At 42.5% G+C, this 23,978-nt stretch overlaps 1 protein-coding gene across 1 annotated transcript in view; it reads left to right on the forward strand.

Moving 5' to 3' along the window:
• SWAP70 (switching B cell complex subunit SWAP70) overlaps nt 1-23,978 on the forward strand; it is a 66,780-nt gene that overhangs the window by 35,256 nt on the left and 7,546 nt on the right. The window contains exons 4-9 of the mRNA XM_090032678.1: nt 5,474-5,701; nt 10,316-10,462; nt 10,879-10,987; nt 12,460-12,641; nt 19,773-19,880; nt 21,707-21,873. Of these exons, the coding sequence (XP_089888804.1) occupies nt 5,474-5,701; nt 10,316-10,462; nt 10,879-10,987; nt 12,460-12,641; nt 19,773-19,880; nt 21,707-21,873 (941 nt within the window). The remainder of the gene's footprint in view (nt 1-5,473; nt 5,702-10,315; nt 10,463-10,878; nt 10,988-12,459; nt 12,642-19,772; nt 19,881-21,706; nt 21,874-23,978) is intronic.

Below are 23,978 nucleotides of genomic sequence, written 5' to 3' on the forward strand. Positions count from 1 at the left end.
AGAGGCACAAGCTTTTGTAGGACACAGCCAACTTTCTTAGATGCTGTGAATGGACCTAAATCCATTCATAATACTGGAGGAGATAGACTGCAGCCTACTGAAGTTCATAGTTTCTTTTCAGACCCCAGTTGTGCAAGTAAACATGGTTTTGAATATATACTTGAAGGGATGTTTGGTGAATGGAAGTTAGAGTATTTGAAGAGCTGGTCTCCTTCAGGTGCAAATCTGTTTCCGTCATTTAGTCACACATTACTCAGCTCTTATCGGACTAATGAATGTAACGTCTGTTGTTTAAGGTGTTAATATGATTTGACAGTTTTTCAGTATTCCTTTTCACAGCCAACTGATCTGATGTAAGTTTGAGTGAAAAACTGTTTAAATGCAAGTTCTAGGCCTTCAGAACTGCTGGTCTCTCAGGAGAAACCATGAGTGTACAGGCTTTTTCTCCCAGACTAAAAATGGTCACTGTAGGAGAAAAATAACTTGGGCACAGCCAGGGTTAAATCACTTTCAGAAGAGTTTCTCCCAGGAGAGCAAATATCTGTACATACTGGGTGCATCTCTACATGGAATTAGTGCTATATGGGTTTACTCCATAGTAATGTATGGCACAGTAGACCTGTCCTGGGCAGGTGTCTACACGTGTGGCTATTTGGGAGCAAATTTGCTCTTCAGGACACTAGCCTGCTCCTGGCCTCCTCTGGGCTGGCATCAGCCCCATAAAGCAGCCAGGGGAAGCTGGCTCAGTGGCTGAGTGGGAAGTGCCCATGATGCCCATGTCTTTCACAATTCCTCCCTGCTAGCCCTGGTGGGGAGCGGGCGTTTTATGCCAGCTGGATGAGGTGATGGCCCTGCTCCTCCTCACTGGGGAACTTGCTTGCCTATCCACTCCTCCCCCTGGCTTATGTGGATCGACACGGGCCAGCTGGAGCCCCACCAGGCATACTTTAGCAGTGCCTGGGCTTGACCCATGCACTAGTGGAGTAGTGGACCTTCAGGTCAGTAGTGGACCTCCAGGCTGCAGTGAAGGCTCTAGCAGGCCGTCTGCGCTAGAATACATGTCATGGCTCTGGCCAGGGTCCTGGGGCATGAGGATGTGGTCCAGTTGCCACGTAAAGGGCATGGACCTGCAGGCAGCCCCTGATTGGTGGTTGGGGTCAGTGATACTGATCCGCTGTGCCCTCAGGGCCTTGACCTTTATGTGGCACCAGTGCGCCTGTGCTCCTGCATGTGGCCCAACAGGCCCTCATAGATGGGGCCATTGGAGTGCCTGCTTTGGAGGAAATGGCTCAGAAATTTGGCTGCACCCCACAGTGCCATGAGGTCTCCCATTTCCTCCTAGGACCAGTTCTGCCCCTGGGAGGTGGTGTTTGGCATCAGGGACAATGCCAGTGTGGCTCCCCCAGAGGCTGTGTGCAACACTCTGGGTGTTGCTGGGCCCAGACAGGTGCCCAGTGCAAGGGCACAGCACGGGCATGCAGGCAGGTGGTGGGGCTGTGCTGGAGGACAATGCTGGGGTCCAGGCAGGCTGTGTGCCTGGCCTGGGGCCACTGCTGTGGGATCCGGAGGCTAGAGGCTAGCTGCAGGTGGCACAGAGCCTCAGGGTCACTGCAGCATTTTAAGGGGCAGGCTGGGGCAGGCAAAGAGGCATTCTACCCCTGTGGCTAGAGAAGCTCCTAACCCCATGACCCTGGGACTAAAGGATGGTCCCCTGGTGGTGGGGCAGATTTGCTCCTGGTTGGTGTCTACACATGCTCTACTGTGCAGTAACTAAAGTGCAGTTAATTGCCACCTCCACTTGCAAGTAGCATATTAACTGTGCACTAGACTAATTTACTCACAGTAAGCATCTGCATGTGTAGATGGTGGTGCTTTACCACGCAGTCAGTTAGCCTACTGTGCTGTAAAGTGTTTTGTGTAGATGCTCCCACTGACAGCACAGGCTGACCATGGGCCATCTGGGTTAGCCAATCAAGGCTGCCCTGTTGCACTTATGTTATGTTGTCAGGCAGAATAGGGTAGCCTGAAGAGCATACTGAGATATGTGCACAGGGCTCCCCCTGCTCTTCACTCTTCAGGGCCTCAGCATTCAAAATGTCTGTACTTGTGGCTTTGGGTAAGTTTTTCTACCATGGGAACAAACCTGGGAAAATTCTCCCATATCACTTGAATATATGTACTCAGCCCTAGTCTCTCTAAACCTAATCCTATGAAATGATTAACATGGGATTTGAAGGTGCTGTATACCGCAGGTCCTTTAAAAGTTCTCAAAAAATCTGTGAACAGTAATTCCAGTGAGAAATTCAAAATATTTGAATTGCTGTCTTGTAGTCTGGCAGTTGAGGTTGCACATCACAAAATAAATGTAAGAGCTGCATGTTCACTTAAATTAGTGCTTTCTCCTTTGGTTATTTTAACTTCCCGTGTAGTTAAGAGAATATATAGTTTGTGGCTAAAGGCATCCTGTTTAGGGGGACTGTGCTGATGGGAGAAATGTATTTTAAATTTAGAAAAAGAGACTGACCTTCAAACTTTTCTTGGGGAAAGCATAGGGTGTTTTTATATCCAGTGTTGATTTCTGTTCACTAATCACAAAAATGTAACACTGGATGTGACCTCAAGATGAGTCCATCCCCCTGCAGTGTGTCAGGAGGATGTATACCTAGTCCATTTGAAACAGATGTCTGACCATGCTGAATCATGAATCAAGTAACTTCAGGCCTTGGAATACTTGCTTCTAAACACTGTAGTTTATGCATACTGTGAGCTAATGTTCGTTTGTTGTTTTTTGTGAAACTTGCCTGGAAATAGGAAGTAAGCTGCTTCCTGCATTTGATTGCATAGTGAGGATTTATGGAATCTGGGGTTGGTAAAATTTAGTCACACATGGATTATGTCTTAACATGACGAGGGGCTGGAAGATGGAAAGCAGCTACATTTATGTTGGGGATTTATTTTTAGGTGTTCTATAATACACACACATTCGCACACCTTGTTAAATAAAGAATTCTTCAACATCCAGTAAGTGGCTGTAGTTGGATAGCTTTACATGAAGTGCTAAGAGTTAAGTTAGTTATTATCTGAGTCCTTCAGTTTAAATGAGCTTAAAACAAATGATTCAGAGGCATGAATCTCTGAAATGCAAGAATCTTAACATCTTATTCCTGTGCACGTGTGTTCCTTGGACTTACTGCTGACTGCTGTGGGTGGTGCTATTGAAAATGGCAGGATTACTTACTATGGGAATCTCTGGGGATGGTATTAGATGTGTACAACTGGGTTGTTAACCCATCTATCTCTAAAGTACAGTTACTGTCCTGAGATTAATACACTACTCTCTGTGATAAACATTATGCTCTGGATTAGCCAGACAGGAATATTGCTCCTGATAAGGGCCTCTTTTAGCTCTCAGTGTAGCTCATGTATTTTCACATCCCTGCAGTTTCTGTGCACATGCTTCTATGCAGGTTTTTAAAATAAAAATTATACTGGCCTCTTTTTAAAGGCACCTCCTGTGCTAATGTGTCTTTGCTTGCAATAATCTTTGAGAAAAAGATTTCACAGGGATGCAGATTTAGCTAGCAAACATACAGATGGGGAACTTTTTAATACAGCAGAAGGATTACAATTAACTTCTTCATTTTAACTTTAGTATTAAGGCACATAAAGCTTAAACTGTTTAATAACTAACCTCAAGCTTCTAAAAATAGCAGTAAAAGTCCCCTAAGTATCAAGTTGATTTTAAGCACAGTAGCTGGGTTCTCTGCCACAGACTGTCTAAAGCATTGCTTTACTTTGCAGTATGTGTGAGAGTAAAGCGGATGCGTCTGTGCATCAAGGAGAATGAGAAAAGAAGTAATAGCCACAGGGTTAGCATGCACAGTGTGGTTAATGTCAGGTGCTTGAGGCCTTGCAGACTGAATACATAGAGGAGCTTTTCCTAATGTCTTTCTTCCCAAATTTCTGATGAGGGATTGTGTTGTGTTACTCAAAAGCCTACCAGGCCACTACCTTATGCGAAAGAACCACAAAGTTGTTCAACACAAATGCTGAAAGGCTAGGCTGCCTTGTGGAGACATCTCATCCATCCTCTCACTTTGCCTTTTCCCCTAATCTGTGGAAAAAATGACTCCCTGTTTCCCAGCAGCACTAGGGCAGGGACATTATACAGCATCACTGACTGGTAAGATGTGGATTTCAAAAGTGTCTACATTATCCAAAAACTTGTTTGCTTCCAACAGATTTACCTGACCCTCCATCACACCGACACCAGGCCTGAAAACTGTCAGCATTTTCAGACAAAGAACAAATCTGAAGGCCATCTAGTCAGATGTGGTGTGTCAGTGCCCATTCCCAGGTCTTTTCTTCTGCCTCCAACTCTTTCCACCACTGCAGCATGCAAAGAAAATCGGTGATCACTGAACCACTGTTGGGCTAGCTTTTGTGGGATGGCTAATCCATTTTGGGTCATGGTGTGGTGCTGAGATGAAGGAGCTGTTGGTTGACTTTGGCTCTTTCTGTCAAAGGTCTGAGAACCTAGTTTGCTATGGCAGGTGGGAACTGGCAGGCCATGGTACACTGCAGCGATCTTGCTCCCTTGGCGGCCATGCAGATGCTCTGTGTTTTTTCAGCTTTGCACGCGGTTGGTTGTTGAGGGCTGGAGTAGGATAATGTAGGGTGGGCAAGCAGGTACATGCCTCAAGCACTGCCTAAAGGCAGGGGTGCCAGAAAGATAGGGTCGGTGGGGGTATTGCTTGCCTTGCTGCCCAAATCTGTGACACAGGCTGCTGGCACAGGCAGTGTGTGAAAGATCCCAAGGCATTCTGGGAATTGTAGTTTTGTGGAGCAACAGTGGAGTTTGCTGTTGCTGAGGGTAGAACTGACCCATTTTTTTGCTGATGAATTCGAATTCACCATGTCTGGACATGGGCTTGTGAGCAAAAAAAGGGGGCGAGGGTGGAGAAATTTTACTCCGGCAGCAGCAGCAAACTCCACTGCCTGTCTAGAGTCCTAGAATGCCTCGCAGTGTGTGAGACTGCCTTGGTCTTTGCTTGTTCCTGTTTCTAGACCTGCAATTGAGAAGGTACGAGGTCAGGGAGAAGGGTGAGAGATGAATGTCCCAGATACATTTTTTCCATGCTGAACTTCTAGGGAACAGACATGCAGAGGTCTTGTCCATTGCATTGATGGGTAGTTGGAATGCAGAGTGAGCTGTGGTTTCCTTTAAGTCCTTCTCTGCTGTCTGAATATGGGTCCACCGAGTTGCAGGGATTTTGAGCATTTCTTCCCCTCCTGAAGGTGACAGGAACCTACAGTCTTTGACATCTGAGGCCTTTTTTTTCATTTGGGTGCCTAAATATGGACTAAAGAACCTAATTAGGGACCAGAACTTGAACGTTTTGGATCAAAGTTTTGAAGCATTTGAGTGCATTTTTCTTGTTTAACTGTACATTTTTGCTTGCATGTCTTACAGATTGAATACTTGCTTAAAAAACTCACAGAAGCAATGGGGGCAGGCTGGCAGCAAGAGCAGTTTGACCATTACAAGATCAGTCTCAACACCAATCAAGAAGGTCTTTCTGTATGGGAACTGATTGATCTTATTGGAAGTGGACAGTTCAGCAAAGGGATGGACAAACAGACAGTATCAATGGCAATTAACGAGGTCTTTAATGAGCTGATATTAGATGTATTGAAACAGGTAAGAACTGCATAAATGTGTGAAATGGAATAAATGTGTTACAGGGTTAAGAGATCATTTAAAACTTGTATAACAGTTTCTTTACCTATTGTTTTGAAGAAGTCCAAACACTTGTCAGCTTTCACGGGTTTTTAAATGTGACTTTTTATTTTTTCAAGTAACTTCTTTATGAAAGCAAAACTGCAAATATTAAAAGATCTATTCATTCCTTATAGTACTGTGAGGGATTAGTCTTTGGAAAATAGTACGTAAGAACCTAAGGAAAACGGGCCTTTGCATTTCTGACTTAAAATACAAACTTCTTTTTTATTGGTATTAATAATTCACTAGCTAAGAAAATATCCACAAAAAAAGTTTAGTAATTTTTTAAAGCTTTTATGAAAATATTAACATTTAATCTGCAGCTACTTTGTAGAATAAAAGTTCTGTACCTGATAGATGTTTTTATGATGCTAGAACTGTCCGCTGGTCCTAAATATGTAAGGCTAAACTGGTATAAAAACTATGCATAAGCAAGCCTGCACACTGTCTACGTCTACGTAATAAATCGTAGGGTTAGTAATTTATTAAACTGAAGTTGGTCAGAAAATAATAGATCTGTCTTGATATTCACAAGATATTTCTGTCAGTCTTCTGTATCTCCTTTCTTCCCCCAGTTGGAAGGATTGCCATTTTACTATTTTATCATTCGGCCCCAAAATATTTCTGACGGTCCAAGAAGGGCTTTAAAGAACTACATTTCTTTCATAGGAAAAAAGATGTTCCTTAAAACCCTAAATCAAGCATGTGTGTGATGCTCTTTTCAGGCAGTGTGCCTCCACCTATCTAAAGTTGTAATTCATGCTCACAAGTACCATATGGAGGAATATCTGTCATCTTTGATTTCTTCATAAGGAGAAAAAAGGCTTTCTTGGCAGGCTTTCTAGATCCATTCAGAAGTCATCAGAAAGTCTTGGCACCAAACAGTGCTTTCAACAATGCAAATCATCTATTCTACTTAACTCTTGATCAGCTGAATTTTGTCCTCAACCATTCTGCTGATACTGTTAAAATACAATAATTGGCATCGGGTCAGTTCATCATCTGGGATTTGAAAGGAAATCGAGGGGTGGGGTGGGGGAGGGAGGAGGAAACGTGTTGTGTTATTTTAAAACATTTTCAGTTTTGACACCATACAGTCTCTGATATAATGTGTGGTATCCTATCTTGACTGTCTCCTTTCTTTCCTCTCTGGTGACTGTGCCTTTGTTCAGGAATATTTCACTGCTTTTCAAAAACAGTTTTCTGTTACAAGTTGGCTCCTATTCCTCACCCAAACCCATCATACTCACCATTGGCATAGGTGCAGGCACTGGTGAAATCTCAGGTACCTTAATTTCTAAGTCAGAGGTATCTCTTTAAAATGCCTATGGAAGAGGAAGAAATCACAGGGAAGAATTTTTTTAATAGAAAGGGGAGACTGTGTGAAAGTGAGTTTTATCTAAATATACTCACTGAACATACAAATTCATTTGAATACAATGGGCTGTATTCCAGCTTTGTGCACAGCCCTGGGCAAGGGAGTTTTGCAAAGAAAATGGGGTTTGACAGTCTTAGACATACCTTGGTCTACGCAGTTAGCATCTGGATATCTCAAACTCCAAGTTATCCTGACTCCTTTTCAGGATGATAATTTCAAACTATTAATAAATGCTGTGCCAATTCCTGACATGAGTTTACTCCACCCTTTTATTGTACATTATTTTGGACACTCCAGAATTTGCAATAAAGATATGCAGTGCACAAAATTTAAATTTGTGACTTTATTTCTCTGAAAATATGATAATAATACTTCATACATTGGTTATTACCCCCAAAAGCTTTTCCTTTAGGGGCTATTAGAGGGGCTATTAGAAATGTACAAGAAGCTGATTTGCAGAAATCCTAACAATAATCTGTTTTTTGTATTTTTACTGTGTAAAAATTACTAAATACATTCGTGAGCAGGAAATTGCCTGTCTGGTTAAGGATGGATTGTGCAAATTATGCTACACTTCTGAGACTCTTTTTTGCGCTCCTGCGTGGCTACCCAGATCTTAAAGACTGGGTATTTAGGCATAAACAAAGTTTATTTAATCACTCCCTCCATGAAGCAAGTGAGTGGGGAGGCCAGGGAATGGACAGTACCTTGGCTCCAGTTTATTCCTTGTTGTCTGGAGGAGTGGAGCATGCATGGGATAATAGCCCTTCTTGTCTGATAGACATTAGGTTGCCTGGGAGAAAGGAAGGAGACAAATGAAGCTTAGGGAGGTGCCCTTTAGTTACAGTCCCTCTCAAATCTGCTCCTGAAGAGGTGCATCTTATTCTTGCTCAGGGCAGTACCCAGAGTGGAAATATTGCCCCTTGTATTTGAATGAACTTGTATATTCAGTGAATACATTTTCCCAGTCTCTTCTTTCTATTAAGAAACTAACTCCTCTCTGTTACTACTTCCTCTTTTGGACTCATCCTAAAAAGGCAACTTTGAATTACAAATCAGACTACCATGCTCCTTCGCCAACTGTATGATGGTACTTTGTCTACAGCTAGTTTAACTGCTGGACTCTGAGTCTGTCAGTTTTCCTTGTTGCTGAGTGAGAGAGCCACACAAGTAGGGCAGGGAAAAAAAAGAAATATGAGACTAATTGCAAAACCAGCATAGCAGCAGGGGCTGGTATAACTTGGACACTGATAGAACTTAAAACTCATCTTTTGAAACTGACTAGTGTTCATGTTGATGCCCCTTCTTAAAAGCCAGTAAAATCAAATGTTTGGTAGACCATTAAGGTATTTATCTTTCAACATGCACATCCTTTCCTGTGGAACATCTTCTCAAATAGCTTTTACTACACTGGATAAAGAACAACAGGTGTGTGGCTTCTAGTATGATAATTAATAGTGCAACAATTAATATTGACCTACTTAATTTTTAATCATCAGACTTCAAAGGTATACCTAGTTGAGAGGAATGGCAGATCATGCACTTTGTAACCAAATCCTTAAACTTTGCACAAACTGGGACTAAATGTGGTTTATTCTGGGGATCTGATAGGAAGTCAGAAGGAGTGGAATTCTTACAGGCACATTAAAGCTGCATAATGGTTGGCTGGCAGCTGCTGAAACTGCATGTTTGCCATGGTTTCAGCTAATAGAGAGCTCTCAATTTGTCTCTCCTATTTGCCATGGTTCTTAAAATAGCTGGCATTTGTAATTATACATAAACATGTTGTATATTTGTTATGCCTTTGTGGAGCTTAAGAAAGGATGCTAATTTTTCTTAAGTAAATAAATCTTTGTGACCTCTTTAATATTTCCTTTGTGTGAAATACAAGCATGTCAGTGCTTGCATTTCACATACAATTCTCCATGTGAAATATAAGAAGGTTCTGGTAAACTTTTTTGCCCCCGGGAAAAGAAAAGGGATGTGACTTTGAACTCATTCTGCTTCAAAAGAAAACTGCAGTATTTTTCTCTCTCACAATTATATCCGTTTTCCACATAAAATAGAGAGGCATTAAGTATAGTGCTTTTGTTTTTCCCTGGGTGCTCCTTTTACCAAGAAACATTTGGGAAATTGAATCCACTTTCAAGTATAGTTAATCAGTTACCTGATATTCCAAGTACTTTTAGATGATTTTTCAACTAAGAGTCCCATATTACATCAAGAATAATACTTCTTTGCTAAGGCATCAGTGCTTTTGTTCAAGTTACCAGTAAATGTAAATAAATGGAGCCAAAATTCCACTAATGGCTCTGCTTCTAGTTCAGATGAGAATGAATCACTTTCAATTTTGTCAGACTCCTCCTTCCTGGTTTCTGAAAGGCCATCTGCTATAAGAAGTTTGAGACTATCAGAGGTCAGGAACTGGAGACACACATCTTTCAGGAATTTTAGGTTGATTGAGTAGCTTTCAGAAAAACTAAAATGCTGTGGGTGAAGTCCTGGCTCAATTGAAATCAATGGCAAAATTCCCGTTAAGGTCAGGATTTTGCTCTATGCTCCCACAACACAGCAAAAAAGCCAGGAATATGGTTTTCACTCTCCTTCTAGTTATTGGGTTATTTATTTAAAAAACCCAATATTTTTGGGTTATTTATTTATTTCATTTTTAAGAATTCAGCAAAGTGAGCAGTGTAGCAGAAAATGTTTTAGGGAAGTAGAAATATTTGCAGGCAGTGGTGGTTTTGTTTGAAACATGCACACAATAAGCAGTAGGCTTACAATACCTACCTTCAAGTTCTGTGCACCTTGTTTAACGACCTTTAAGTTGATGACTTCCATATGTGATTGTTCTGAAGTTGATGTCATCAGAAAAATAATAGATCGATTCTTCTGCTGAAAAGAATTCAAAGACCACAACAGGTCAGAATCTCTGTGTTTATCCTGTGAACAGTGTTTGTACTTCTGACAGTGCAAAACCTGGTATATCTTTGTGTGGAACCTGTGGCACCCTTGAAAGGGTTGCCCTTGCTATGGCAGCTTGCTTGACAATCACTGACTTAAGGCCTGATCTAACTTATGCCCTCCAACCTTGTGCTTAAAGGTCAAACCCATACAGTAGGTACCAGACACTTAAATAATCACTATTTTTATAGGGCTATATGTTGAAAAAAGGCCACAGAAGGAAAAATTGGACAGAGCGTTGGTTTGTACTAAGACCCAATATTATTTCATATTATATGAGTGAAGATTTAAAAGACAAGAAAGGAGACATCATCTTGGATGACAACTGTTGTGTAGAGGTAAGAATAAATTGCAACTTTCTCTAAATATAGAAATATACTATCTTCTTCGGTGGTAGACTCGCAGTATTTGCTAGGTGATACTGGAGTAGTTATTTTTTTACTCTGTATTAGTGGCTCCCTCTGGATATTATCTCTAGATTTTATTTTTATAAAGAGTTTATAATGAAACCACCTTGCATTTATTTGTACACACAGGTGCTTAAATGAGAAGTGTCAGGAGTAAAAGTTAACAATGTTCTAAGGATTCAGTTGTCCAGGGACAGCAGCTTTTTCTCCTTTAAATACCCAAACAATTGTATGTGCAACATAAAATATGCATAAAACATGCAGTTGAAATATACCATAATTGTAAGCATGTTTAGCTGTGACTAATGAGATTCACTGGAATTTTAATGGTTTGTTTTCTATTCTAGTCCTTGCCTGACAAAGATGGAAAAAAATGCCTGTTTCTTATAAAATGTTTAGACAAAACTTTTGAAATCAGTGCCTCTGACAAAAAGAAGAAGCAGGAATGGATTCAGGGTAAGTTTTTTGAAGTATCAGATATTGTGGGAGTTAAGATCCCAACTTGGCCATTTATTTAAGCCTATGCTTAAATCCAAGATTTTCAAAAGTGACTAGTGATTGGGTGTTTACATCTGTATTTGAATGATTAGACTGAAATAATTTAAAGGGCGCTCAATTTATCAGGTAGCACTAGGCACCCACCTCAGAGAGCTGGACTTCTTTCTGGGGTATCAGGTTAGGCAATGAAAAAGTGGCATTCAAGACCTCTTTTGAAAGCCTTAACAAAACACTTGCAAGTTGAATCTAGTACTGTATTGTGAGTTTGGATGTTGCAGGAGAAGCACATGATGGAGCCCTTCAGACAGGTAGTTTACTTTCAGTAAATGATTTGCTTCAGCCATGTACTTTGGAATGCCCAAAAACTAATTTAAATGAAACACATGTTTTGTTGTTTCTAACACAAATTTCCTGTCTGATCTGGAGTTAAATGTTGTGGGAGTAAAAGTGAGTTGAAAAATGTTTGTAGTGGAGAAGATTTGATTTAATGTGCTGAGATGAGCAATTTTAGTTTAATTGCTTAGTTTGAGGCAGAGCGGTTTAGTGGTCATGGCACAGGGCAGGACCTGCTGTGTTTACAACCTGTCTCCAGTCTTGTCCTACAAATCGATGATAGTTCTTTTCAGTGAGGGTAAGAGTGGGTTTGGCTTGAATCCTGTCTTCAAAGGCCTCTACTTAAAACATTGGTAAGGCCACCTAACATCTGTGCATCACTGTAATGCAGAGTACTACATATTATTTTCACTTGTTTGGCTTTAAAGTACTTACTTGATTTAAGTTAACACATGACGTCTACGTAAAAATTACCCTGCTCTAAAATGATCTTGTTTCATAGTTGTAGTTAGTTTATTTCTGTGTTTCATTCATTTTTCTAACAGTTGATTATTTTTGCTGGTTTTTTTATTCAGTCCCTGAAATACAGTTAAACCAAACCACTTTTGTGCTGGAAGGAATTACCTTGTCTAATAATGAGTACAAGCAAAATGAAATGGTGATTTTAAGAGAGAACTTCAAGTAGTACTAATGGTTGATTGCATCTAAAGAATAAAAGTGCAGCTGGATTGGAAATACTAAAAAAAACTTCTAGTACATGGAAATTTTGCACTTCTTTTTTATCTTGGGCCTTATCTCTTGGATGAGTCGCGCAACTATTTACATACAAAACCTCTTAATCTAATGCCCCATTAGGAATTAACCTTGATTACCTGTGAAATAGGGTTGGTGTATTGGAACTGCTGGATAGTCCCCTTTGAGCAATGAACAGCACTGCAATATGTAGAGTGCAGTCACTCACATAATGAGAGTGAGGTAGGAGGGAGGAGCTGGCATGCATGATTAAAACAATAGCGTGACTGTTTTAATAGCAAGGCTATGTAGAGTTTAGTGTTACTTCTAACTGCTATTTCCCTCCACCTCTGGACTCTCTTCAGCCATTCAGACCACTGTAAACCTGCTGAGGTTGGGGAGCCCTCCACCTCACAAAGAAGCACGGCAGAAGCGGAAAGAGTTGCGCGAGAAACTTCTAGCTGAGCAAGAGGAATTGGAGCGGCAAATGAAAGAACTCCAAATCGCCAACGAAAACAAACAGCAGGAGCTGGAGAGAGTGAGAAAGGTGGGAGCAGGCTGTCAGCCTTCAAGTTTTCAGCTGTCCCCAACCAGCCTAGAACTTCTTAAAGTACTAGTATGTCAGAGCCATATGTGTGTTTTCTGTGCAAGTGTAAGCAGGTGCACTGAGCAGGCCCCTTGAGCTCTGCCTAGCTCAAGATCTCAGATAGCCAGGAGGGACAGACAAAGAAGTTTAATGCTGGTTCCAGAGGTGGATCTAGCAGGGTACACTGGTACACTTTCACCTCTTTGAGTCCTGCTCTACTCCAACTTTAAAATCAACTACCTGGCAGTGGCAGCAGCATTTCGAGTCAGGCAGTGTGGAGGGAGTTAGTTAACTTCATGGCTCATTATAATCTACCAGATTCCTTCTAGGCACTTCATTCCACAGGTATTAACAGCCATCTCTTTTTAATGGCTTTCATGATGCACTAGTCAAGCTAGCCTTGTTCTGCAGTTCTGCTGTCTATTAGCTGCTCCTGGTAATGAAGCTCCTATTTCACAGCCGTGTAGATTGTTTTTAATTCCTTCCAATGAAATTGTATTTGTTTTGCTTTGATTTTAAATGGACTAAGATGCCTAGCATATTTGTAAAGCTTCTAGTTTATTTTTAACTGGAGAAAAATGAATTAAGTTCAGAATCCTAGATCTGCCCATGTGTGGCTCATCCTGGAATTGGGTGGGGACTAAACCAGGCCTCAATGGTAGTAATTGCTACAACAGTTTTCTAGAGGCTGTTTTAATAGATGGTTTAGCTTGGCCCTTGCCTCCCGGAGAGGGTGGTTGTAAAGCCTGTGTCATCTCAATATAAGGGACATCCCAGTGATCTTTGTAGAGCAGCTTCATGCCCTGGGTGTGGCTTTAGGCCCCTTTAGGAGCCAGGAGGAACTAGACACTTTCACCACTTCCACTGGGATTTTCTTAGTTTTACTGGATTACAAAAATCACATAATATGAGGTATCATGGACTGAGAGGAAAACCCTGTCCCACTGTGTATCTTACAACCATATGTACAAAGACCATGAATGGATCCAGGATTTTGAAAAGGAAGGTGCAGATAGTGTGGCATGTCATCATGTATAACATAATGCACTTTTCTCCAGTTAGAGAGAAACTAGAATCTTGCATGCTAGAGGGTTAGCAGTATATTGTTCAGTTTAAGATCAAAGCAAATATTGAAATGTACACTATTTTGCTAGATTTGTATATAAAGTTTTAAAAAACTCCACAAACAAGGCAAAAAATAGTCAAAATAGCCAAAAGCTGCTGTGTCATTAGTCATTATAGTTAAATGTACATCTCTTACTGAGGTTCATAAAACAAAATCTGGCCTTGAGCATCTTGACCAGTATTTTATTGTCAGCTATTTCTACACCTGAGTTAGGGTTAAGGCTAGAGCTAAAAACACTCTGCAGGGCTGTGAAATGGAAGACACACATTACAACGGCTGACAGACAGCAAAATTGCAGAAGAAAGCATAGTTTGAAGAGCAGAACATCAAGAACGTTTAAAAGGATAGAGTAGGGACGTCAAATTCATTTGGTTCCAGGGACCAGGAGAGTGGTATGGGGACAGCTCACGAGCTGCTGGGCTATGCAGCTTGGTTCCAGAGCTGCCACCAGTGCTGGACTGTGTACCATGGCCCCCGAGCTCCAGAGTATCCACTGCATGCAGCACCGCCCTGGAATGGCACATAGTGACTCCGGGGTTGTGCTGTTTACAGCAGCCACTCTGGTTCATAAGCTAGAATGAATGCTCTGTACAGCACACAGGGCCATCCAACGTCCCATGTGCTGTCTGCGGGTCACTCTGAGGCCCATAGGCAGTGCCAGAAGACAAATAATGCAGCTTCGCAGGCTGGATCTGGCTTGCAAGCCATATATTGGATACCTCTGGGATAGGGTTAACACCTATGAAGTGGGGAGAGATTAGCAGGAATCAGGGAGAGTATAATGAACCAGGATGTCAATTGACTCTTTCAGCACTGCCCAAATAGAAATGCTGCTGCCCCTCTCAGGCAGTTGGTTTTAGAGTTTGAGTGGATCAGGAATCAAAAGGGGTTGCAGTTGCACCACTGCCAGATCCACCCCTGACAAACACCCCTTGAAACATGTTGCAAAATATTTGTGTGCATGTGTACAGTTCTGTTGGAGCAGTTTAGGCATTTATAGTTGAGATGAACATGCAGTGCTTGGAGTGCAGTTGGTTTATAATCAAACTTGGATCAAATTTGGATACATACTGCAGAACTGGGTTCAGAAAACAAAAGAACTGGCATTGGCAGAAAGTTTATAAGTAGATAAATAAGTCTTCAGAACTCTTCAAGGAAGTTAAGTTTAGATTAAGACTAATTGGCAGATGGTTCTATAAACAGCCCTAATGAGCGCTACACATCTGCCATTCCTGTTCACTATAACAGCAGATTAAATATCTCAATCAACTTTGGATGCAAGAGAGGTCTGCATCTGTGTGATAGCTCCAATGAGAGGTTTTGTGAACATTAAAATATCTATTCTGTTCTATTTTTAAGTGGAGGGGAGGCATTATTCATCAAGAAAGTAACTGCCAATCAAGCTTTTATTGACTAACCACATTTTTTAATTAAGTGTCTGTTGAACTTTAAAAAAAATAGACCATTTTTATCGATAGTACTGCCAACCCTGTGTCTCAGCTGCTACATATAGTTCTTCCTGTTAACAAGCAACACCAGAGCCTTACACTGATCTCCCTGTGTTGTACAGTGAAGACAGCTACCATTTCTAATCATTAGGGGAAGAAATAGCCAGATAAATGTATTCTTATTTTGCTTAAAAAATTGAAATTTCTTTCCTAACATCACACTTGCCATTTCTAGATCAGCAACAGGCCTACAGTCTGATTTGTCTTGGGAACTAGCGTGCTAGACATGTGTTTTATCCCAATGCAGAAGGGAAATTAATTGTACATGGTACTTTCCTTTTAAGCCCTAAAGATTCTGATTGCATATCTTAAAATTGTGATATATTGTATCTAAAATAGGTATAACCTTTTTCCTCTCTGGGAAAGCTGAGAAGTCAGCTGAATAACAAAATTATTCTTTTAAGGCTCTAGAAGGAATTAAAATGTAGTTTTCTCTTGAAAAGTGGTGTGCAAAGACTAAAGGGACATGGCTGGAGGCGAGGGCAGGGGGAAGGCAGAGTCAGGGAAGGGAGGGGGATGTTATTGGCATTCTTTCTGCTGATCTGCATTTATCAAATAAAATGAATCATTGAGTCCTCAGTAGCATTAAACACATTCAGAAGGCTCTTTGGCCTGTGTCTTCTGCTCTGTTTTTCTTTTTATGTTGTTCATTTTGTTGACTTTTTTTCTTTCCCTGGTCATACCATCTTACAGTACACATGCTCTTTATAGTGCTGATTATATACACTGTTTATATTTCATGACATACAGCACATGAAAGGAACAGAGGTGCAATGATACATTGGTCCGATATCAGATCAGTACCGATATAAAGAAAATTGGCTATGTTGGAAATTGGCCTGATGGGGCTGATAGTTTGGCTGATAAATGCCAGTGCGTGTGCGCAGGTGCAGCACAGCACTCAAGCAGCAAAGAGCAGAGGTCGGCAGCATGGAGAGCAGCCTCCAGCTGGTAAGTCTGTTGTGGTGGAAGGGGAGGGAAGAGGCTGGGGCGGGGCAGCAGATCAAGGCCCCCGGGGTGAGAGACAGAGGTGGCAGGTGCTGCCCAGCTAGGGCAGGGCAGGATGTGGGATGGAGGTGCAGCTCATTTTGGGGGGTGGCTCCCGCTACTGCTTGCACCCTGGGAGGACACCGGGGGAGGGATGGGGGAGCCCCTGAATCTGCATGGGGCAAGCGGGCAGGCTGCAGCTGTAGGCTGGAGCCAGACTCTTCTCACCAGGGCTGCTGCCACCCCAAATTTCACCATCGCTCCCTCCCAGCACTGCCACCGCATGCCTGGCACAGCCTCAGCTCAACCCCCAGCTCCTCCCACGTGGGGCACAGGAGAAAGGGCACAGCTCATCGGTGGGCGGGCAGTACCCTCCCAGTGCCACCACCAAGCACCTGACATAGGCCTGGCTTTTCCTGGCACATGGGGGGAGGCAGGGGTTGAGCCAGGAAGAGCCAGGTCTGTGCTAGGCGTGCAGCGGTGGCGGTGCTGGGAGGGAGCTATGGTGAAATTTGGGGTGGCTGCAGCCCCCTCCACAGGCCCAACTCTGAGCCTGCCACTGGCGAGAAGAGCCCGGCCCCAGTCCACAGCTGCAGCCTGCTCACTTGCCCTATGCAGATCTGGGAACACATGCCCTTCCTGTCCCCATGCCTTCCCAGGGCTCCAGCAGCAGTAGGAGCCACCCCTTCCCAACAAGCCATGCCTCTGTCCTGTGCCCTGCCCATGCCCCCTCCCTCACCACAGGGGGGGTTGATCTGCCCCCCCCCCCATGCCCCTTCTCTCCCCACTCTCCTTCCACCACAACAGATTTACCAGCTGGAGGCAGCTGTCCATGCTATGTCAGACTTCGGATTGGTATCGGCCAATATACCTCCTTAAAAATCAGATATTGGTATTGGTCCCAAAGATCTCTGTTGGTGCATCCTTAGAAAGGAAGCATGCACTTTCCCCTGCTGTCCTTGCAGGCTGTTAAAACTCGTGTTCTTTAGCTACATGACATGAAAAGCAGAAGTTTTTTCCTCATAACCGTCTCAATGCAGTTGATTTTGCATTTCCATTGAAAACACTTCTGCCTTTTTATCTTGGGCACCTCATGAATGGAAAATGGATTATAATACATTTAAGATCAGATCCAGTTATGAAGTAACCTAGAGTGACTGGACATAAAGTTTAACGGCAGTGACTTGCACACTTTGTGTCCAGTGCTGACATGCAGTCTTAGGCTGTTGTCTTGCAAGTATACCCACAATTAACTTTTAGCACTATGAACAAACTAGGTGCTGCACTTTCACAAACTAAAAGTATGGGGCATTTTTGATGGAAGAATTAGGAGTTCTTGACTAGTTCAGAAAACATGCTTAAGGGAAATAGGCTACATAAGCAGTCCTGGAAACTGAATAGTGCTGGGAAGTTTGGAGCTTAGGCTGCACCTGACTGTGAGCCAGCAGCACACAGGGCAACTCAAGTGTACTCTGAAAATACTGTAATCCAAACCTTTATATGTGTTGGTAATGATCCATTTAATGAAATTCTGAGACTCCCCTTAATCTCTTGAAAGGGTAAAATTCACCCCATAGAGAGACCAAGTACAAGGCTCTTGCATTCTTTAAGTCAGTGGGGGTGGAGGGCAACCTTTTTAGCATATGTGTCACACATTAAACCCCTCACCCTTACTGATTTTCCACTCTGATCCCCTTTCTCTGCCTGATCTTCTGCTCAGCTTTCTGTTCCCTACTCTATGTGCTTCCTGTCCCCTCCCAGTTCTGCCACATGCCAACACACAGGCTGTCCATGCCACTTGTGGCATGCATGCTATCGCTGCTTTAAGTGATGCATAGATCATGTGTCTTCTCCTCAGAGGTGAGTTGAAGTTTGAGCACACTAAAGACCTCCTCGTCCTCTTTGGAACCTGATTTATAAAGTTCCTATTCAAAGGTCAGGAGAGGGTTTTTTCTGACATTAATTCAGGGTAAAAATGTATTAGTCATCAGTCTCTAGCAGCAACTAGGTCCCAAGCAGCAGTTGGTTCTGCCTTGACTGGGATCTTCCTTGATGCCTGCAGGTGCTATGAAAATGCATGGCTCAGCTCATACGGCATCACTAGGAGGATTGGGGCTCTCAGATTCCAGTGTTATAAAGCTGCTGATGTGTTTGGCTCTTATGTTCACATTGGTTGTGTTTTGTCCCATTATATTAAGAATGGTGGGAGCAGGTATATTTTAAATAGCTGCGGTCAAATACTAGTTAGGTGATTTGTAAAATTTCTTAAGCAATCTAAGAGTCCTCCTTTTCTCCCTTTTTGCCTTCGTATTGGTCAGCATTCGTCATTTCTGTTAGCTAACGGCCAGCTCATACAGGCATAGCCTACTTTTGAGTGTCAAAAAGGAGCAAGAAAGTTTCCCATCTCTCCTGGAGAGCTGATGGGGAGTAGGAAACTTGCACTTAGGCTTGGTTAAATATCCCAGCCTAAAATACTGCATTAAAAAACACTTTCCACAATGGTCATTCCTAAAACTGTATATGGATTTCTTTGCAGAGATGACATTGTGAAGGAATTATTTTTGTTTGGAAAGGAAATTGTAGAATGCTTTGAGAGTTAAACATGGCCTATGAGAATCGGTCAGAAATTTCACACAAATGCTAAGGCTCCCAGCTCTTTCTGTGAAAAGAGAAAGGGATGTTGCCTTCATTGTGGAGTGAAGGTACAGAGACATGCTAACTCTCCCGAGACTGTGGAGGGTACCAGTGCCAGACTCAATACTAGATTCCAGTGTCTGTTTCCCAGGCCTTTGCTATGACCATGCCCCTCTGGTATAATAATTTCCTTTATTATGTCAGGTACTAATAATTGGCTCCAATCTTAGCTATTCTTATGAATAATGTACATATGATTACCACACCATTAATGGAACAAAGTCTAATTGAGTCAGTCAGTGTTTAATAGTTTGACTATGAGAATTACTTGTTTTCTGATGTTGAATTACTGCCACTTAAAAAATAAATAAATAAATCCTACCTCTTTACACATATTCTCTATTGCTTGAATTTCTTGAAGGCAGGTTTGCCTAAAGTTGTAAGGGAAATGGTTTTCCTATCAAGTTGAGGTTTAGAAAAGTTTTCCTGTACCAGATTGGAAGAAAAGTTATTCTTAGAAAACATTTTCAAACTGAAAACCTGTAGAAAAATGTTGATATTAAGTCTGTTGATAATCATTTTTTTATTATTATTCTGAGAATTTATCATTTGTTTGCATTAAAACTGACTTTTCATTTCTAAATTTTAAAGGTTCTTTCTGGCCCAAATGAAGCGGGGACAGAGAGACAAAGTTGCAAGTTTTTTTTGAAGCAGAGCTACTTAACAAGTTTCCTTTCTCAGAAACACTTCCAGCTTTAACAAATTCACTTTTTGTACAGTAAAAACTAAAGTGTTTACCTGCTAAGGTCATTGAACAAGAGCTCCTTCTTTGTACAGCAACTTGAAGAAGCAGCTGCTCGGGCTTCAGAAGAGGAGAAAAAACGTCTTCAGACTCAAATGGAATTGCAGGACCGATTCAGTTCAGAACTTGAGCGAGAGAAAATGGTAAGTTTGTGATTGCAGAAAAACTCTTTGTTCCAGTATCTAATAAGCTGAGCTTTCGCTGAGCTTTCACTTATGACTTTGCTTGTGGGCACTTGGTAATCAGTTTCTAATTGGGAGTGTACAAACATGGACATACAGTATTCTCATGCTGTGTTGATATTAAAAAATGTCCCTCTCCAGGATTACAGGGCCAGCTTGATTTTAACCTGGTTGGCATATCAGTGCCAAAGGGAGAGAGACTTAGGGGGGGATTTCTTCATGATTTTAAGTTTAATTTGATTCTTTCACTCTTAAAATTCATCATCTTAAAATTATTACAAGCTTTGCAACTCTGTTGCTTATGAAAATAGTAGCTCTTAACTCTTTTGTTGCAGTTTTCTTCTAATTGCAACCTAAGTTTTCCAAGTACTTTACAAGGGTTGAGAAGAGAAGAGTGAGTTAAGCGACTTGTCCAAGATCACAAAATCAGTTAATGGCAGAGCTGGGGATTGGACTTGGCTCTCTGGACTCCTGTGCCTCTTGTTTTGAAAAGCCAATCGCTGAAAAATATTGAGCTTATGTTAAACTCAGGAAGCCACATACCTAGTGGTATGGCCTTACAACCTTGAATTGGAAAGCCCAGGATCTGTTTACTAATTAAAAGTATTAATTTTATAATTGTTCAGGGTCTTAGTGTTGTCTTAAATGTTATATTACAAGTTAGTTACTGACAGTAAAGGACCCTAGCTGTCACTTTGGATAAAGCGCCTCTGCTGCCCTTTTGAAGCAGGCGGATACTGATACATGAGACATGGAGGCTGGCTGGAGCATGGTAATTACCATTAATTAATGATTAATTGAATCTGCTCCAACCGGCTGTAATTACAGTGCATTGGAGCAGCCTCTGAATTCGTGTCTAGGCACCTGAAGTTAGCATGCTGAACTGGTGACATACTGACTGTACTATGCCCATGGGAGGCCTGGGTTTTATTTCTTTGGGCACTTATACTCCAAGAGAGATTTGGCTTGGCTGGGGAGGTAGCAACCATCTCTTACTTTGGCTTCCGTTGTTCCCTCCCATGCCCTCTTATCCTGGCATTGGTATGAAGGGACTTTCCCCTACTGGTACTTTCTGCTTCTGAGCTACTAGATTCTTGCCATGCCTGGCACATTTGGAGAGTACAGGAAACTAAGTAGAAGACCTTTAACATAAGGCTTGGCTTGTCTATGCTACAGAGTTGTTGTATTCAGACATGTAGGTCTATTCTGCCAGTAAAAACCTGTAGTGTAGAATAGAGTGTAGAATTGTTCTATCAGCTTTCCTGGACCCTCTGCTCTGGCTAGAAATTAAAAAGAGGAGCAGAGACCGACCGAGTCATCAAGAGTCACCTTTTGCCTCTGCCTTTCCCCTGGTTTCTGTCTTTACTTTTGTGTCTCTCTAACTTACTGCTTGCTTGCTTCTCTCCTGCTGCCCTTGTTCCTCATCTGCTTTTCCAAACTTTACCCTTGTCACAGTTACCACCACTTCTCCCCATCATTTTAGATATATAATTGTGAAACTTACCAGCACTTAGTAAGGGCTTGTCTAATTGAATCAACCCAGTTAAAAGGCTTTAACTTTTGTGTCTGAACACTCTAGTTATTTTAAAGCTGGTTCTGGCAGTTTAGCAGCATCTATACATTGACTGGCATGAACCAGACTGCACTTAAACAGGTATAAACCATCATAAAAGTATCCACTTGCACAACATTTTGACTGAACTGAGGTCAAATTGCTCTTTTGGTAATCAGTGTACAGGCACATATAGGGATGATGTGTTCTCTTCATCTATCCTTTATACTGCCAGGTAAGACAGCAAATGGAAGAGAAGGTTGCTCAGAAATCATCTGAACTGGAACAGTATTTGCAGAGAGTGTGTGAACTGGAAGAAATGTATAAACAGCTACAGGGAGCTTTGGAAGATGAGAAACAGGCACGTCAAGATGAAGAGACTGTAAGGAAGCTTCAAGCCAGGTCTGATCTTAATCTTACAGGTCACAGAAGAAATAAACCAATTGTGTTGTGGGGAGGGCCAGGGAGAGGTAGGGTTTGGGGCCTGGGATGTCAGTATCTGTGGGAGTCCCCTGGATATTATGTAGCAGGGAGTTTGTTGGTTTATTAGATTGATATCCCAGCCTATCCAAATGGCTCAGAACATTAACTAGAAACAAACAACCCTGAGGCAGTTTACCCAAGCATTTTCCCCAAACCTGGGAATTCCCACTTCCCCAAAACAATGCCTCCTGGACCAACCTCCCTCTCTACCACAGCATCCTGGGTTGTATTACCAGGAGTGTCACTGGCAAATCAAGGGAAGTGATTCTTCTGCTGTATTCAGCTCTGGTGAGGCCTCCCCTGGAGTAGCATGCCCAGTTTTGGGCACCGCACTTCAAGAAAGATGTGGACTGTTTGGAAAGAATCCAGTGCGAGGCAACAAAGATGGCCAGGGGCCCAGGAGATAACTTTTATGAGGAAAAGCTGAAAGAACTAGGGTTATTTATCATGGAGAAGACAAAACTGACGGGGGGGATATGATAACTGTCTTCAAGTACCTCAAGGGTGAGTACAGAGAGGATGGAGATGGACTTTTATCTGTGGCTGTAGGGGACAGGACTAGGAGCCATGGCCTCAAACTGCAACAGGAAATTTAGGCCAGAGATGAGGAACATTCCAACTCTGAGAGCAGTCAGGATTGGAACAGGCTGCCCAGAGAAGTTGTGCACTCTCCATGCTTGGAAACTTTCAAATGGAGATTAGATGGGTATTTGGCAAGATGGTTTAGTCAGGGATAATCCTGCCTTGAGCAGCAGGTTGGACTAGGTGGCCTTGTGAGGTCCCTTCCAGCCCTTTCCTATGATCCTAAACCCTTCTGCCAATTCCAGCCAAGCGCTCAGCATCCAGTTACAAGAAACCTCTTCTAACCCTCCACCCTGCCCTGCCTCGGCCCCAGGGGAACAGGAGAGATCCCCCAACATCTCTCAAAGTCCTCTCCATAGACACCCCCTCTCTTACAGAAGCGCTGTGGCAGTTACTCCTCTCTCCCCCTAACTCTTCTTCACCCCCAAGAAGCATAAACCAATAGTAAAAGACAAACCCTCCATCCCCACCTGCTCACTGCTGAAAGGCAATGATGTAAGCCCAGGAGGACCTGCCAATTTGTTGGGCCTGCAGGTTGGGTAGGTCCAATCTCACGCTTTTCAGATGGCCAGATGGTGTTTAGGCTAGGCCCCAGCCCTTCTGCAGAGGGAGGTTTACAGATGCACAGTAATTAATAGGAATCCTCTTTAATAAGATGCCAAAGACTATCTGGGTGATACCTTTCGAATACAAATGTAGAAATACAGCTGCTGCATTTCAGAGATGAGAGACTTTAATATTTGTGTGGATGCTCAGTGTTTTCAGGAAACAGGGCCACTTTATTGTATCAAGTTGGAGACCTAGAGTATGTTACCATTTCTGAAAACAGGCTTTGGAAATTAATGATTACCTGCTTGCCATGTCTGCTTGTATTTTATCCCAGTTTAATTTAATGCTGCTAACTTTCACTTCCTGCTGTATCTTCATATTCTGCTGTGGATAGCAGTTCTCCTATTTAGTGACAAGTGTAACTGTTTGTTTGCACGCCTGCCTTTTCTGTGGTTTTTCAAGACTGCAAAGGCATGCAGTAAGGCAGCCGCCCTAGATTTTAGGAGGGCAGACTTCAACGAGCTAAGGAGGATAGTTGGTGAAGCGCTGAAGTCCCGAAGGGGAGGGGAGCCAGGTGTCCAAGGAGAGTGGTCGCTCCTTAAGGAGACGATCCTCCAAGCCCAAAGGAAGGTAATCCCAACGAGGATCAAAGGGAGCAGGAGAGCACACAAGCCTCCATGGCTCACCGAAAGCATCCGGGAATGTCTCCTTGCTAAAAAGGAGGCTTACACCCAATGGAAAGAAGGGGTCATCACCAGGGAGGACTATTCTGTAGTTGCTCGGGGATGTAGGGGGGTAGTTAGGAAGGCCAAGGCAGAGATGGAACTGGGACTAGCTTCCCAGATTAAGGACAGTAAGAAGTCCTTTTTTAAATACGTAGGGGGTAAAAAGAA

Source organism: Crocodylus siamensis, chromosome 2, assembly GCF_052110815.1.
Source record: "Crocodylus siamensis isolate JL-2025a chromosome 2, ASM5211081v1, whole genome shotgun sequence".
Classification (NCBI taxonomy): domain Eukaryota; kingdom Metazoa; phylum Chordata; order Crocodylia; family Crocodylidae; genus Crocodylus; species Crocodylus siamensis.